General features: G+C 35.7%; 1 protein-coding gene across 2 annotated transcripts in view; it reads left to right on the top strand.

Moving 5' to 3' along the window:
- The window catches only part of MED23 (mediator complex subunit 23), a 60,318-nt gene that overhangs the window by 10,555 nt on the left and 31,505 nt on the right, over window positions 1–18,258 (top strand). For both annotated transcript variants that reach the window (XM_075924183.1, XM_075924182.1), the window contains exons 9-16: window positions 1,459–1,571; window positions 2,338–2,433; window positions 2,976–2,993; window positions 11,647–11,847; window positions 12,823–12,966; window positions 15,278–15,423; window positions 16,050–16,295; window positions 16,486–16,628. In XM_075924183.1, the coding sequence (XP_075780298.1) occupies window positions 1,459–1,571; window positions 2,338–2,433; window positions 2,976–2,993; window positions 11,647–11,847; window positions 12,823–12,966; window positions 15,278–15,423; window positions 16,050–16,295; window positions 16,486–16,628 (1,107 nt within the window). The remainder of the gene's footprint in view (window positions 1–1,458; window positions 1,572–2,337; window positions 2,434–2,975; window positions 2,994–11,646; window positions 11,848–12,822; window positions 12,967–15,277; window positions 15,424–16,049; window positions 16,296–16,485; window positions 16,629–18,258) is intronic.

Below are 18,258 nucleotides of genomic sequence, written 5' to 3'. Positions count from 1 at the left end.
TGCTTCTTTCACTTGCCCCCTCTGTACAAAGTGATACTGTCCCTTCTGTTTCTTAACCTAGCCTATGAATTTAAGGGCATGTCTACATTTAATTACTTTTACACTGGTGTAGCTATGCTGCATGTCACGCTTAATAGACTTTTCTGAATCAACATTGAGACTAGGGATTTACATTCTGTTGCAGGTACTTTTTGTAATTGCACCAGTGCTGAATTCTGTAATTTATATGAGCTGCTGGTCCCCATAAAAACAGAAACAGAAAACTCTTCCTTTCAGTTTGATAATTTTTTTCCTTCATAAGTTTGATTTGGGCACATCGGTCCTATTTAACATTATTTTTGTTCTTTTAGAAGAAAGATGCTTATTCTTGTACATTTTAAGAAAAATAACTCCTGTATAGACTACTGTTATTTCATACCTCTGTGCAGGGCCTACAATTCTGTGAGTTTCCGTTAATCTCCACGTGATTCCTTTAATACTCAGAAGCAATGCAGTGGGATTAAGAATGTAATATCAGCTTTAAACCACTGAGTTGTCTTGATTATTTTTTATTTCTTTGTTTTTCCAAGAGTATGCAAACACTCTTAAGTATATTGTACCAAACTCTTGGCCAGGATTTATTCATGTGATTCGGTCCTGGAAGAAATTTATTAATTTGCTGAAGTATTTGTATAAATGACCGGGTGCATTGTTGACTTTATACTTTCTCTGACCCCTCACAAACAAATTATACATAGTTTAAGGTAGAGATACTCTTAAAAGTGCTTGCTGTGTGTAGTACTACACTATAATAGTATAACTACCACTGACGGCAGAAAATCAGAGTGAGTGAACTAACCATCTACTTTAATAGGATGGAAAGGGGAAAATAGTTGGCCTTTAATTTCATTTTGTTTGGGGGAAGTTGAAGGCTTAGTGCAGCCAAACTTTGAATATTATTACATTACATCTAAAAGCACATGAGAGGTAATGACAATAAAAGAATTCTAATCATACAGAGAAGAGGCTAGACCCATTTACAGTAAAAGGTCCATAATAGTTGAAATACAGTTTCTGCTTTAGTTATAAATATTTACTGGACAAAAAAGCTTGCATTGTCTAGGCATATAATGTGAATAGTAAGGCTTCTCCTGAGATTAAATAGTATATGTTAGTGTAATATTTACAAGTATTTAGTATATCTGGGTTGTCCAAACTGCATAGTATATAGCAAAACATGGTAGTTGAGTTTCACCTTTAGCTAATAAGTTGAGATTTCTAATGGAAAATGGCATGATTGCTTATGTTGGGAGCTTCATGCTAACCAATTCCTGAGGTAGGCGATAGCAGATTTAAATAAATGAAGCCAGAAGGAATATTAGTAGTAATTTCCAACATGGGATTTTGACCTTTAAAGATTGCCATAGTTGCTCAACTTCCACAGAATTTATCTTTTCTCATTCTGTGTAATATGTGCAGGACGTTGTAGTCTTCTTCCAGTGGTAAATAACTCTGGCGCCATGTGTAACTCATGGAAGCTGGATCCCTCAACCCTTCGTTTCCCTTTGAAAGGACTCTTGCCATATGATAAGGTATGCACGTCTAAACCTCTTAGTTATGCAAGTTTTATGTATTTAATGTATGAAATACTATTTTTTTTAGATTAACAAAAAGAAGAGGGCAGTTATTTTGAAAACTATGGCTATCCCATTTTCAATCGGAACTTCAAGATTAATGAACTTAGTACTTTATCATCAGATTAAAATTGTCCAAATTCATGACAACAGTAATGTCTAATCATACAGGTGATATGTGATGTGTTTAATGCTCTAAAGGCTGAGAAACAGTAGGTGTTGCATGCACCTGTTGTATATGTGTGGGAGAGGATGACCTTGAGGAAATAGAATGTGGAAAAAGAACTGTGTAGTTCATGCCTTGCACAGTTGGGCAGGAATTTGACTTTACTTTTTAAATTGGTCTCAGACCCCAGGAGCACTGTGGAGGTAATGTGCTCACTCCTTATTGAGAGGGATCTTGTTGGTTTTCTGAAGCCACTCTGCCCATATATCAGAGATAATGTTTTCCAAATGGAGTCCCATCTTCTTATTGTCGATGAACGTTTCCCACAACTGGGGAGCATAAAACCAAGAGGAAGACACTCTGCTGATACTTACTTCCCTTTTGGATATATAAGAACTAAATAGTTCATCCCCAAATGGTACATACCTATACATATAAATATATTAAAGATAATACATTTTTAACTTTGTTACATTCAATGTTGTGCTTAAATGTAATGTTGAGGCAATGTTCGCGTACGTTTGCTTTTTTTTTTCTTTATTTTTTTTTTTTTTTAAGGATCTGTTTGAGCCGCAGACTGCTTTGTTGAGATATGTGCTGGAACAACCATATTCCAGGGATATGGTCTGCAATATACTAGGTCTGAATAAGCAGGTACTGTAGTATACTGTGATGCACAATTTAATTCTGCATAGAATCTGCACTATTCTTTTCTCTTTTCTTTGCTATAGCTAACTGAGCAAAACAGTTTAGGTCCAGACAGTGATTTTTTTTTTTAGTAACATCATATTAGGTAAATTGGATTCTGTATTATAATTATCATTTTTATATTGCTTTAAGGATATTTAAATTGAAAAAATATTTAAAATATTGATTTTTTTTTTTTGCATTGCTTTTTTTTCCTATAAGGCCAGCCTCAAATATACCTTTGACAGACTATAACTTACCAAAGACCATTAGGGTTTTTTTTAAGTTCTTCTTAATGTTCATGTAATTAGTTACCAGAACTTTGTGGCACAATATTACTTTGGCATGTTACAGCATTCTATCATTTTTTTATACCTTTAAGTGGGAGGGCTTGGTCTGCCTTGGGATTCCTTGAGGCTGGCCTCATAGTCACTGTTTTGTCTTTTCTTTTTTTCTTCCTTTATTTTTGTTCTGTCCTGTCTTGTCCTGCCCATCCTCCAATGCTCTAGACCTTGAACATTGCTCAGGTATGTTCACAACCTTACTGTTGTATTGTGACTAACGATACGCTGGCCGCTTTGTAGCCACTGATTCCAGTTAGAGAATACATGTATGGTCAGGGCTTGAAATTGGCAGGACCATTAGATGCTAAGACAAGGAAAAATTCTCCGTACAGTCTCTTAGGATATGAGAGATTTATTTGATATGAAAATTTACAGCCCCTGTGGTCCTTGGATCCTAAAATTTGGTTGGGTTGGACCACCACCACTTCCCCTACCTGATCTAGAGGGTGATTTTTTGGTTTGCTGGAATTTTCGGATGAAGAGGAATGATTGGTTCACCCTTTCTTTCCTTCTATGACTAGAAAAACATTCCTTGAATTCACTTATAGCATGTAAATCTTGAGAAGCAAAAACTGCTAAAATAGAGCTTGATGGGGAGAGTACATTATCAGGCAGCCTCTATGACAAATTCTCTTTCCTGTGTCCTCCAAGCAGGGTGAACTAAGACAATACAAAGTATCAGAAAAAATCATTTTTAAGCCAAATTTTATAAACCTTCTGTTTATTTCTTGTCCAAATCTATTGTATGGAGTTGGTCTTGAAATTTTAAATATAGGTCATTACTCCCTCTGTATTCTTTAAATTTTGAATCCTCCTTAGAATAGTTACCACATCAACACCTTTTTTTTTTAAAAAAAAAGTAATATCTAAGATATATAAAATAGCGTTGCTGTTTGCAATACTATAGTGAAGGTTGTGTCAGTGTTTCCATTTATAAAACTTCTTTCAGGGATTTGTAACTTGACTGTGAAATTTGCATGACTCTGAAACCTTGTGTATAACTTCCACTGTAAATAAAAAACAGGTTGCATTTACTGATTTAGTCAGTTCTTTTGAATATATTATCTTTATCTTTTCAAGGTATTTGGATAATACTCCATTGCTTATAATTATCCTAAATATTTTAAAACCAAAATCATTTTAGGCAGCCAAAATGTTAAAACATGAAGGCTAGCTGATAGGTTAGTATTTAAATTTTATAGGATTTTCATTGTGTCTACATTTCTATTTTAAACAATAGATTCTATTGTCACATTGTGCCACTTTTTATGGTTTGATTGGTAAATAGCACAAGGCCTAGTCTAAAAAGTGTACTTAATGTATTGTATGTAGTGGTGGTCTGCACTTTCAGGCCAGAAGATCAATGTTAAAATTGCTATTCTCTAATTAAAAGATAACAGAAAACCTTTTTTTTTTTTTTTTTTTTTTTGAGTTCTAAATGGGTAATTTCTACACAATGTTTCAATCTAGAGTGAATTTTGATGGCTAAGAAACAAACCTTTGAAAAACATGGCTTATAATGGAAATGCTGACAGAACATGAACTGTAGCTGTGCTGCCATAATACCAATATATGGAGTTTTCAGACCATCGCATTTGTGAGTTTAAGCATGAAATAGGGGGCGTGTCAGGATAGATGAAAAAATATTAAGCATTACGTCTTGAAAATCCTGATTTTTCACAGTTTGAATATGGAAGTTTACTCACATTTGGGTTAATTTATTATGACTGCATTGATATTTACAGTAACATCAATAAAAAGTCATAGCCTGCTCTTCAGAAAGTGCTCTACTTCTGTTTCTACCTACAGTGAACTTCGTAGCTATTTTTATGATGATAATCCATCTGTATCTAATAAAAATAATAATAGATCCGAGTTAACCTTTTAAAGGCCAAGTGGTTGTCAGTATAACAGAAGCTATTGAAAATGTAAAGAAAAATGCTAATAGTGTTAAATGATTTTAAAAACTAATTGTTGTCTTGCCAGCTCTTAGAGAGAAATGCAAAACCAATTAAATCTAGGATCATAACCCTTTTACTTAGCTATGCCTTTCAGATCCTCACTTATCTATCTACACAGATTCAGTAGCAGGATTGAAGCCTTCGTGTGTACCTATTAGGGATGTGAATGGGTAAGCAGAAATCAGCTGCCTCCTGCACCAGGAGACTGGGAGCAGAAACCATGGACGGGGCTGCTGGCTCCTAAGGTTTAACCGGTTAATATATTAACCAGACATTTACATCCCTAGTACATATTGGCTTATTTCAGCAGAAAAGGGTTCAGGATAAATATGATACAGGTAAACAAGACTCTCAAGACCCGATCATCAAATATTAATAAAGTTGCGATACTTAAAGAAACGATACTATGTGTAGATTTATATTAGAAATATTGACTTTGAAAAAGTTGTTTCAGGTAGACGAAAATTACAAATTCAGGTACAAATTCAACTGTCTTTCAAAGTTACCTTGTAGAGACAAAACAAGGCAGAGAGCGATCCATAATTTTACCCAGTGCTTCCAGGATTCAGTTTTTGTTTAGCCTTTTATGACTATTTCTGTTATGGCTCTCGATGAAAAATTATTACTTCAGGGCATTCTTTTACTGTGTGGGTTCTAAAAGTTTTCCATTTTCTAGTAAAACAATTTGCCATTCAAAAGTCTGGTACACCATTGTTTGCATAAGTGCAAAAAATCAAATCGTCCTTTAGAGTGTACAGTATGATCCAAATTGTATTTCATGCCCTTCAGTATATTACTAATTTATTCCCAGTATTTGTTTATATTGTACAGTTTTGTAGAATGTTTGTTATAGCCAATAGTTTTTAAATGATTAGTTATTTTGGATCCCCTGATTTTCAGGAAACCAAATTATGACCTCTTTAAGTGGTCTCCATAGAAAGTTCTGAACAAACACCCCTTTAGCATGTTTGATATTGGCGTATGACTTTGTTTTCTCTGTAACAAACATAGATTTAAAACAAATTTGAAAATTTCTTCCTCTTTAGCTTACTCAAATATCTTTAAACATTTGGTTTCTATACCTGTAATTATTGCCTGCCAGTAATAATTTTGAACCTTAACAGTTTTACTCATGTTAAAATAGAAAGGACCATGAACTCTGGCAAGTCAAGTGTAAAAATATAATTAGGGTGACCAAAAAAAAAATTGAAAAGCAACTAGAAAAAGACATACAGACTTAACAGCAGACTTTTTTTAAAAAATATATCAGAACCAGGAAACTTGCCAGACAATCGGTAGGGCTATGAAACAATCAAGGAGCTCTCAGAGAAAACAAGGCTGTTGTGGAGAAGATAAATACATTCTTTTAATTAGTATTCTCTGCAGAGGATATGAGGGAGATTCCCAAATGTAAGCCATTTTTAAGTGACAAATCTGAGGAACAGTGTCTGACTGAAGTATCTGTAGAGGAGGCTTTGGAACAAAGTGATAAATTAAATAGTAATAAGTCACCAGGACCAGGTGGTATTTACCCAAGAGTTCTGAAAGAACTCAAATATGAAGTTGCAGAATTACTAAGCATTATATGTGACCTATGTCTTAAGTCAACCTTTGGACCAGCTGTCTGACAGACTGGCTAGTGTGATACCAAACTTTAATAAAAAGCGCCAGGGGAAAACCTAGCAATTACAGCCTAACTTCAGTACCAAGCAAATTGTTTGAAACTATAGTAAAGCATAACATTATCAGACACATAAATGAACATGTGTGAACATGTTATATTAGGGAAGAGTCAATATGGCTTTTGAAATTGAAAATCATGCCTCACCTATCTATTAGAATTCTTTGATGTGATCAGCACACATGTTTATAAGGGTGATCCAATGAATATAGTGTACTTGGACTTTAAGAAAGTCTTTTGTAACAGGTGCCTCACCAAAGATTCTTTGGTAAATTAAGTAGTCATGGGTTAAGAAGGAAGGTTATCTCAGATCAATGACTGGTTAAAAGATAAGAAACAAAGGGTAGGAAATAATGGTCAGTTTTCAAAATGGAGGGAGAAATATTGGGGGATCCCTTAAGGAGTTGCTCTGGAAATTGTGCTGGTCACCAAGTTCATAAACAATGTGGAAAATGCAGTAAACAGTGATGTGGAAAAGTTTGCAGAAATACAGTATTACTCAAGATAGCTAAATCCAAAGCAAACTTCAAGGAGTCACAAAGAGATCTCACAAAACTACGCTATTGGGCAAAAGTGTATCAGGTAACTGGGCAGAAGTATATCAGATGATATAATGTTGATAAATACAGAGTAACACATACTGAAAAACATAATCCCATCTATACATATGAAATAATGGAGTCTAAATTATCTGTTACCATGAAAGAGAGAGGTTTTTGAATCATTGTGGATAGTTCTCTGAAAACATGTTTGCAATGTGTAGCGGCAGTTCTAAAAGCTAACCAAACATTAGGAACAATAAGTAAAGGGTTAGATAATAAGATACTATTATATTTCCTTTCTATAAATCCATGGTATTCCCATATCTTGAATACTCTGTGCAGATGTGATTGTCCCCTTTAAAAAAAAAAGATAAATTAGAAATGGGAAAGGTATAGTGAAGGGCAGCAAAAATTACTAGGAGTATGAAACAGCTTCTTTACAAGTAGAGATTGAAAAGACTGGCACTGCTCACTTTGGAAGAGATAACTAAGGGTAATCTGTTGGAAGTCTATACAATCATGAATACTGAGGAGAAAATGAATGAGTAAGTGTTATTTAACTTTTCACATAACATGAACCATGCTTGATGAAAATAATCATAGGTCACTTGATGAAATTAATAGACAGCAGGTTTAAAACAAAAGGAAGACTTTCTTTGCACAGTCAACCAGCAGAACTCATTGTTGGAAAGTTGTGAGGACCAAAAATATAACTGGTTCAAAAAAGAATTACATAAGTTCACAGAAGATAGGTCCATCAGGGGCTGTTAGCCAACATGGTCAGGGACCATGCTCAAGGTGTCCTTAGCTTCTGACTGCTACAAGCAGGAACTGGACAACAGGGAATGGATTAGTTGATTAAATGCTCTGAAGAATTTGGCTTTGGTCACTGTCAGAGGACTGTGGCTATTCATATGTTCTTAAAATCTTTGCTGTTCACCTATTCAGCCAGCAGTGATGGTAAGGTTAAAGTAGAATATCCTCTTCTATGCCTCCTCCCAAGCCAAGTGGTAGTTTCATCCTGCTTCAGTCCAGCTGTGCCAGGTTATTTGAATAAGGAGATCTTTCACTTCTGTCTATGCATCACAGAAGTGGAATTGAAACATGAAGTGAAAGGAATGGCTTAATACAGTATTATTCAGTTGACTTTCCTTCTTCTTTTTACTACATTGTCTGTTTGGTACTAGGAATTTGGATGTCCTAGTATTTCTTCATATTAATATAGCAAACAGTATGGATCCACTGGTGCTAAGGTGTAAAGTAATTCTTTGATAATCTTTCAATTCATACGATTACATGTCAGAAATGGCACATACTTCTACTTACTGTGATTGATTCAGCTCCTATTGAAGAAAATGGCAAAATATTCATTTAACTCTGTAGAAATAGGATCAGACTTGATACGAATTATTGGTTCCATTTTAACAAGCTAATTGTGAACCTTAGTAACCCCCCGAGTAGAAAAAGGAGGCAGTTTGTGCTAGTTTTATCCATAGTGTCTAAATCATTTATTAAATGTTCCTCAACCAACTATATTTTATTAAATATTTGAGAACTTTGAGGACAGTTACATTTTTTTGAATTATTGAAATATTTTGTAAATAGTTCTTCTAAATATTTTTATTAGAGGGCAGTTTTGACCAATTCACTGAGGCATCCCTAGCTCTTTGGGGTTGATCTAACTAATTTTTTTCCCCCAGAAAGTCAGAAATGGCCACGGTAGCACTATTCTAATTTTTTCATATTTTGTTTATGGTTTAATTGCTGGTTTAAAAAATTATATTTGAAAACATTTAAACTCTTGTTTCAGGATAAAACATCAACTATTAGCCTGGGAAATATTTTGTTTAAACAAATTTAAAACAAATGATCTTAGAGGAGAAGACTTAAAGGTTTCAGATAATTTTAAAAATCCTATAGAATTCCAAAAATAGTCCTTTTATCCATAAAAGGGCAACTTAGTATCTTCTCGATCTGGTATTTTAAGGAGTTAAATCATGAGGTTATCTATATAGGTAGTCATGTTATAGAGCAGTCTTTCAGATATACTTGTCCTTAATAAATTAAAGGTCTAATCTTACAAACTCTTTCACGTGTGCCTAATTTTACTCATGTGAGTTCAGAGCATGAAATTTACATACAAGTTACTTCAAAAATTTACATATGGAAAAATGTCCAATGTTAGCTATTGAGTTAATGCTGAAAGACTGTACATAAACAAAAACATTGCTAAGCTTCTTCCCAATCCCTTGAAAGTTATTTATAAAGCATTATGATAACGGATAAAGTTATCAGCTGTATATTTGAATTTCCTGGCTCCAAAGTTTGTCTCAGCCTTGATATTATTTAAATGTTAAAATATATATTAAGATTTTTTCCTTAATTAAATGTACTGGGGATCTGAGTACTGTTTTGTCAATTTTATTCTAAACTATAGAATAAAATGTACATTAGTAGTGGAAAATTCCTACTCGAAATTCTGGCTTTCTTTTTCATGGTTATATTTTCCTGTCTATTTTATATTTTGAATAACTTTTATTTTTTAATATAGCCCTAACGTTGGTGGGCTGTTGAACATTAATCCACTGCCTATCAAGCTAATGAATTTCAAGCCCTGTACACAGTAGTTTTGCATGCTGGATTATGAAATAGTCTGTAGTGTTGTCTGTTGCACCCTGCTCTGCTTCATAATTAGTTGCATTTGGAAAAAAGTATTCTCAATTGGTGGTGTTACTCTTGCTCTTTGTAAACCTGTAATGTGGTTGATACGTGACAATGGCATTGTGTATTTGGAAGAGAAGGTGAAACAGAAATTGATGCTTCCCTTTTTAATTAGAAGTTTGTGTCAAGCATGCTTCAAGAAAGCGCAGCTTAACTTGTGGCTTTCTGCAGTTTTGAGCTGGCAAAGAGCATGTAAAAGAGGGGATGATGTTCATTATATTTGTCAAGTTTTCCCATTCTTGCATTTTATTCTTAATTTGAAGCAAAAATCCCTTTTTCATGGCAAAAGACGAATATTGCTTAAGATTAAAATGAGCATCTCCTTTCAGCAATTTTCTTTCCTTTTTTATTAAAAAGGTTTTTAGGCTGCCTGGCTAGTGAATCAAAGAACTCATTTATTAGTGAAGCCCTGATATATTTTGTTTAAAAAAAATTAAACTTCTCTTTTCTTACAAAAAAGCCCTTTTTTGCCTCTAGAAAGGGAGACTGTATTTTCATGACTAGTTTCTGACTAGCTCAGTTCCTTCTTTTCTCTCATCGTTAAAGTAATACTTTTTTCTTTAATTAAGGTTGCATTATGTTACAGTCACTAGAACATCTAAATATTTGTAAACCTAACCTGTGGAATGACATAATAGATCTTTGAGCCCTAACGCTATATGGAATGGGTCAGATTACACTCCTCTTTCCAAGCCCTCAGTAGCATTAAGGGTTTATCATTTCATTTGAAGGTACACAAATGTAAAGTAATACACAGGTCTTTATTAAAAAAACTGTACACAGAAAATAGTCTAAACTTGTACTGAATAGTTGGAAGCGCAGACTTCACATACTGCAGTTATTTTATTTTTTCTATATAAATATACAACATATCTACCCACACATAATGAATATGTTCAGTATTTGCTCATTGGTGAAAGACATCATGGAAAAAGTATAATTTAAGAGGCGAGTGTGTGTAGGCCTGAAAATTGCGAATCATGCTGTGGGGATGTGGCAACTTAAATAATTCACCATGATGCATACATTAATGTCCCATCTAACAGTGAAATACTAATCATGTCTAAGGCTGTGTCTACATTTCCAACTTGAGTAGTCATACTTCCACTAGCTCTAATTGAGCTGGCATGCTAAAAATAGTAGCATAGACGGTGGTGAGCCACAATACGAACTAGCTTCCCTGAGTACAAAACTTCCACACCCTAGAGGTATATAACCAGGGAGGCTATCCTGTGCCACTGCTTTCCTCCGCCGTTGCTGCTGCAGTTACATTACTATTTTTAGCACTATCACCCTCAAGCTAGAATGTTAAAAATAGTATCCAAGTGTAGATGTAGCCTAAGGAGACCATAATTTATAAAATGAAAATTGTCAGTGTACCATTCACCTTTAGGGTTCTTATGAAAGGCCTTTTCTTGCTTCTATTGAAATAGTTGAGAATGCTGCAGTTTATTTCAATTGGAACAGAGTTGAGCCTTAAGAGAGAGATCACATATCCCCTTAAAATAGCCCATCTGAATATTTGTTGTCTTTGGAATATGTCCTTTGTTTTTAGTGTTACAATTAATGTTTTCTCTTCATATACACATAGATCCATATTTGGAGAACTTATGCTTTACAAGTGCCTTTTAGATTAACAAATACTATAGCAGAAAAGTAACATTTTAAACCAATACAAATTATTAAATAATTCTCAGTTAACTGTTTATGCATGGAGGGGCAGGGAAGTGATATATGGTAGAATATAAAATTATTTGTGACCTGTAACACACTGCAGCTTTAATACATTGGCTTATCCTTTAACTTTTTAAGTTCAGACTTCATTTCATGCTTCCCAGCCTTCTGTCAAAATACTGAACTGAAATTGTTACCGTTGTGTTGAAGCTAATTGCAAAGCTTTTGGAATACTGTATCTGGTGTCTGCCTTACAGCACAAACAGCGTTGTCCTGTGCTGGAGGACCAGTTGGTGGATCTTGTCGTATATGCCATGGAGCGTTCAGAGACTGAGGAAAAGTTTGATGATGGTGGAACTAGCCAGTTGTTGTGGCAGCACCTTTCCAGTCAGCTCATTTTCTTCGTGCTCTTTCAGTTTGCAAGCTTTCCTCACATGGTCCTGTCACTCCATCAAAAGGTAACTTTTCTGCAGCATTCTTTTTTGATAAAATGTGAAAAAAATCTGTCTCTGTGAGAGTGAGCTTACAATCACACTGGCAGAAATGAGGCAAAGTACTCCTACAATATAAATCGTGTCCTTAGTGTATACACAGTGTGCTTAAGGTGACACGTGACCAGGACTCATCACTGAATTTAGTCTGCTAGTTGGACCATTAGCTTTTCGGGTTTGGGCCAGGAGTGTGATGTGAATGCTCGTTAATCCCCAGCCCTCTATCATGTGGCTTACTGATTAGGTCTTTGTCTTCATTACGTTACATTACAGGATGTGATGCTGTACTTGGGTACATCGTAAAGTAAATTTGCTGCCGGAATTTGAAGGTGGCCTTGTTTTCTTTCAGATTATACTATATGTACTCAGACCAAATATTGTAGACCTAACTTTTATAAAAAGCAGATGATTTTCAAACCTTTCATGACCCTTTCAGATTTTAAAACAACTGTGCCCATGTTATCCTCAGTTATGGAAATGCAAATCCTGTGTTTTTGAGAAAGTGTTTGAATGCTTCCTGACAACATGGGGAAAAAACCTTAAAAATATTGAATGGTCCTGTAGTACCTTAGAGACTAGCCAAAAAAATATAATTAGAATAGTGAGATTTCGTGGGAACAACCCATTTCTTCAGATGACAAATAGTGGGATTTGCCCACAAAAGCTCACTATTCTATCTATATTTGTTTGTGTAGTCTACAAGGTGCTACAAGACTATTTGTTGTTTTTTAATTTTTTTTAGTTACAGACTAACATGGCTCTACCCCTCTAAGACTTTTAAACTTGTGGAAAGCTTAAGTATTTTAACTTATTGCTAAATAGTTATATATTTGGTCTGGGTACATGGTATTACAAGTATATAATATGAATTAATCTTATGACTCAAAGTGCAAGAACTGGTAGGTTTGAGGCATTTTTTTTCTTTTTGTCTTTAAAAAACAGTTGGCAGGACGAGGTCTTATTAAAGGCAGAGACCATCTGATGTGGGTACTATTGCAGTTCATCTCTGGCAGCATTCAAAAAAATGCACTGGCTGATTTCCTCCCAGTTATGAAGCTTTTTGATCTCCTTTATCCTGAAAAAGAAGTGAGTCGTCCATAAAAATTAAAAGCCAGTGTCATAATTGAATGTGTTAATTAGTATGTCCTTTCACTTGTAATAGTAATTAATTAATATGAAGCTCTTAATGTATACCTTAATTGTGTGCCACGTAATTTCCTAGGACAATTACAAAAATAAAGTGAAACTTACTGTAAGCTCAAAATTTGTGCTGAATTTCCCATCTAACTAAATTTGGGCGGAAGGGGAAATATTTGTCACCAAAATAAGTTGTAACTAATCTTCTAAAAATGTTTTCTATTCGGTGAGAGTCTCAAGGACTTTTTCTTCCATATTAATATCCCCTAATGCTTTGTTTGGTGCCATTTCTATACAAAGGGTTTCAATGAATCTTTGGGTACCTAGAATAATGCAAAATACATTTTCAGATATTTGTATTGAACAAGACATTTTTATTGTATTATTTGTACTATTAAAAAGTTAGTTAACTTGATTTGAAGTAATGCTGGTATGAAATTGCAAACCCAAATTGTGAAGTTACTGTGGGGTTTGGGGAGGGGGGGAGGGGTGTGTGTGCGTGCGTGCGCGCGCGCGTGTGTGTGTATGTGTTAGTTAAAAGAGCAGCACTAGCTACCCTTAAGTTTCTGACAGCATATCTGTTTGAGAGAGAATGTTGACTGTAACAGTAACTTTAAGCTTAGGATCTGATTTACAGAGGTGCTGGATATCCACAGCTCCACTTACAGTCAACAAAAGCTCTAGATGCTCAACATTTCTGAAATCAGGGCCATGGATATTAAATAACATACTTTACCCTTGATGTTTGTACAATCTTCTAACTGTTATCGGGGGGAAATGGTTTTTGATCAAAAGTAGTATACAGCCTTAATGTTTCAGATTTGGCCCACAGATTATAATTGAGAGCTCACCCCAGCAAGAGGCAACACATATTGTATCCTGCTTGCAGTCGCTTCTGTCACTTTGGATTTATGGGCTTGTTGTTTGTGCACGTTTGTGGGAGTGAGAACTAAATTTAGAATACTTACCTTTTGGTTCTCTCCTGTCCTTGGGTTCTCTGGTATGCATCAGTGTATAAAATCAACTGGGCTTTGGTTCTTTCTACAAACCAGTTTTACATGCAGTTCACTTAAATTGAGGAATTACATCTTTTTCATTTGGGACATTTGACTGTCAGATACACTCCTGATGAGCTGCTAATTGAAGATTTATATTGACCATTGAAATACAGGTTGGAGGAGAAGAGAATATGCTGAACCATGGGAGGTCAAGCCAACAGCCTTCAAGCCCATCCTGCCGGCAGGCACCCTGCCTCACTCTGCCCCCCAAACTGGCTAGGAGTCCCAATCCACTGCTTTCAGGGGGGTTCTGCAAAGCTCTGGCCCCCCACTCCTGGGAATTGTCAGGAGACTGTGGCCCTGCACTGCAGCAGGGCTGCCAGGGGACTTCAGCCCCAGCCCTGCGCTGCTGTGGGCTACAGTGGCTCTAGCCTCGGTCCTGTGCTGCCTGCAGCTGACTCTGTTTTCCCCAGCCCAGGCTGTTCTTCCTGCTCCTAAGCTTCTGAGCTCTCTGGTCCAGGAGCATCGGTGGTCCTGATGGACCACGGATGTTGCCAGACAGAGAATGCTGGTTTTAGAGGCACAACCTGTACTGTTATCCTCTGTCTTTCTGTATTTTATCTCTCCATTTCAATTTTTGAGCTTTATATCCCATGACCAATCTTTAAAATTTGTCATATACAAAACTGAGGCTATATCTAAAACCAGGGCTGGATTAAGACATTCTGAGGCCATAAGGTAAATCAAGTTTAAGAGGCCCCATAGCATTACTAAAAAAGTGTATTATTCTAACAAAAAGGACAGTGAAAATAGAGATAAAGTTTTATATTTGCATATATACTGGTACATAAGCAAGGATGCAACAAAAACTAGTAATTTGTTTGTATTTAGAATTTCCTCCTAATCTGAGGTCCTAAACTGTAGCTTGCTTAGCTTTTGTGTAAATCTGGCACTGTGTGAAAGTATTTGGTTTGTAATAAAAATATGTATTTTGTGCCATTGACTGCTATATGTTGTAAATATAAACATTTATCTGCTGTAAGTTTTTGAATGACTTATTAGATTTTCTGGGAAAAAACAGATCTGCCCTTGGTTCCTTTTGACTTCAGCTAGAGTTTTATGCACATGTGTGAGATCAGAATTTGTTATCTAAATATGTTGTTTCTCTGTCCTGCATATCAGAAAAATAAACTTGATCAGTTAATGTAGTTGTGTAATAAAAGGTTATAAATGCAATTTGTAATTTGTATGTTCTTTTGTAGTGTATCCCTGTACCTGATATTAACAAACCACAGTCAACTCATGCCTTTGCAATGACCTGTATCTGGATACACCTGAACAGAAAGGCTCACAGTGACAACTCCAAATTACAGATTCCCATCCCTCATTCACTTAAGCTTCATCATGAGTAAGTTGTTTTATTGAGGGGAGGGGTTAAATGCCATATTACTGCTTATTCCTCATCAGGACTAAAGAGAAAGAAAAGGAAGTTTCAAGTTCACGTTTAGTTATTCTTAAAAAGATTAATGATGAATTATTGTCATCCTGTTTTAAAAGGTAGCTCAAGCCAAAATGATTTCACATAACTGAATATTAAATTATTTGAGTGCTTTTAAGAAAAATCATTTCTCATTTGACTTTAGACATATTTCTGGTTTGTTTACAACTCTGCCATTATACTTGTGCTAGTTATTGAGTGCCAGTAAGTGAAAGCTTGTTTAAAGTGTATGAAATGCAAAAAAAGTAAACAGTCAATTAATGGTGAATAATAAACTAGGCTTAATTTTCAGGTTTAATAATTTAAAATATCAATAACAATGATAGAGATATTTAAATAACTTTTATGAAGCTAACATAAAATATACATGCTTGGGAACAAAGTCCTATTCACCATGACAGTTGACTGATAATGGAAAAAACAAAAATTTTACAATGAAGTTACATGAGAGATTAATTTGTTCTCATATCTGCAGATATGTGAGTTTTTCTTTTTCTGTCTTTAGACTTAACACCTAACTTGTCTTAATTATCCAGATTTCTACAACAGAGTTTAAGGAATAAAAGTCTACAGATGAATGACTACAAGATCGCTTTATTATGTAATGCATATTCAACCAATTCAGAATGTTTCACCTTGCCTATGGGTGTTCTCGTAGAAACTATTTATGGCAATGGCAACATGAGGATCCCACTTCCAGGAACCAATTGCATGGCTTCTGGCTCTATCACTCCATTACCAATGAACCTCTTGGATTCACTTACAGTTCATGCCAAAATGAGGTATAATGTGGCGTTTAAATGTAATCAGCTTACTTTTACCTGTGGATCTTAATGTAAGTGTAACTTGTATAAAGAGGAAAATTCATTGTCTTGTTCGCTTCAAAAAGTTTTTTAAAGAGCTTCTTACCTGCTATACATCTAATATCTTAACAGTTTCAATAACATACTTTTTTGTTTTTATTTTTTTCAGTCTTATTCACAGTATAGCTACCAGGGTGATTAAACTGGCCCATGCAAAGTCTAGTCTGGCCTTGGCACCAGCACTTGTGGAGACATATAGTCGTTTATTGGTTTATATGGAAATAGAGTCCTTGGGCATCAAAGGCTTTATCAGTAAGAAAAACATGTTTCATTTAATAACGCTATATATTTCATTAACACCCAGAAGCTATAATCGAGGTCATAGCCCCACTGTTCAAGGAGCTGTACAAATACTTAGGAAGAAACAAAGAATTGTTGCCCCCAAAGAGTTCATATTGGATAGCCCTAATCCTGCTATAGAGTCTACAGGAGTACATTACTGTGTATGTGGCTCCTTATAGACTAACCGAAGTTTTAGCTAGCCATTCACAGTTGGGCAGACTGTGAATGGCTAGCTAACTACAAAAGCAGCTTCTCCTCTCTTGGAATTTACACCTCCAGATCAGCTACTAGAAGTAGGCCTCATCCTCCCTGATTGGATACACCTCGTCATCTCCAGCCTGATTCTGGCCTGCATATTTATACCTGCCTCTGGAAATTTCCACTACATGCATCTGACAAAGTGGGTCTTTGCCCACGAAAGCTTATGCTCCAACACTTTGGTTAATCTATAAGGTGCCACAGGACTCCTCGCTGCTTTTGCAGATTCAGACTAACACGGCTACCCCTCTGATACATTACTGTGTATGTGCATCATCTATTGTAGAATCAGGGTCTGTGGATTCTGAGTGGTGTGCACAATTTTCTTGTTATCATTTACAGATTCTCTCTTAAGTATACTTAATTGGTCAAGCTCAACATGCAATTGCATTTTCATTTCACATATTTGTACATACTATATATTTGTATATCAGCACTATATTGAATTTTAGTATGAAATACATGTTATGCTCACACTGGAAGAGCAATAACACCGAGATTATATTTGAACATGTATTGTTGGAGCTGATTCATTCTTTTAGAAGATGTTTATGGCTTCCAATTTAATACAATAGCAATGCTGTTGCACCTAGTATAGATTTCATTTTCCTATCAGATATTAAGATGAGTTGGGGATATGGCAGTGGGTTTTTCTTAGGATGGATGTAAAATGTATATAACTAGATATACCTAAAGGTTTGCCTGAACCTGTGGTTTAAACGGGAGAGGCATCTGATGTCATGGGGCATTCCATATGCTTTATGAAAATATGCATATGAATGACAACTGGAATATGCTTTATGTGAGATATTTCATGTGACATCAAGTGAAGGTCACAAGGGGTCTGTGTGATTGAACTTGTCACAGTGGAGAGGCCCCCTTGTCACTTGATGTGCTGAAATACCACTGAGTATACCTTCCAGCCCATCTGGGCACCCCTCAGCTCTGTTCTGTGAACCTCTGGCCTCTTGCAGTACTGACCCAGAGCTAGGGCCATAGCCCTTAGCAGTATAATACAGTCGCTGACATCAACTCTGGGAACGCTCAGCCAAAGGGACTTACCTCAGGATCCAAATGCACAGCCTCAGTGGGGACTGAACCACAGATAAATCTTATTCTGTATAAAGTCTCGTTCTCAGAGTAAAGAAAGATATGCATAGTAGGGATGTTAAATTTAGTTTAATCAACTAATTGACTAGTTGATAAGCGGGGGAAACTGAGGAGCCACAGCATGGTTAGCTCCCGACCCCGGAAGGATCTTAATACATTTAAAAAGCAGAAGCACAGCAATGGGGACCTGGTGCGAGCTGGGACAGATTATTATGCCGGGTCCCCCCCACTG

Source organism: Pelodiscus sinensis, chromosome 3 (genome assembly GCF_049634645.1).
Source record: "Pelodiscus sinensis isolate JC-2024 chromosome 3, ASM4963464v1, whole genome shotgun sequence".
In the NCBI taxonomy this organism is placed as follows: domain Eukaryota; kingdom Metazoa; phylum Chordata; order Testudines; family Trionychidae; genus Pelodiscus; species Pelodiscus sinensis.
This window is presented reverse-complemented; position numbering and strand designations above follow the sequence as displayed.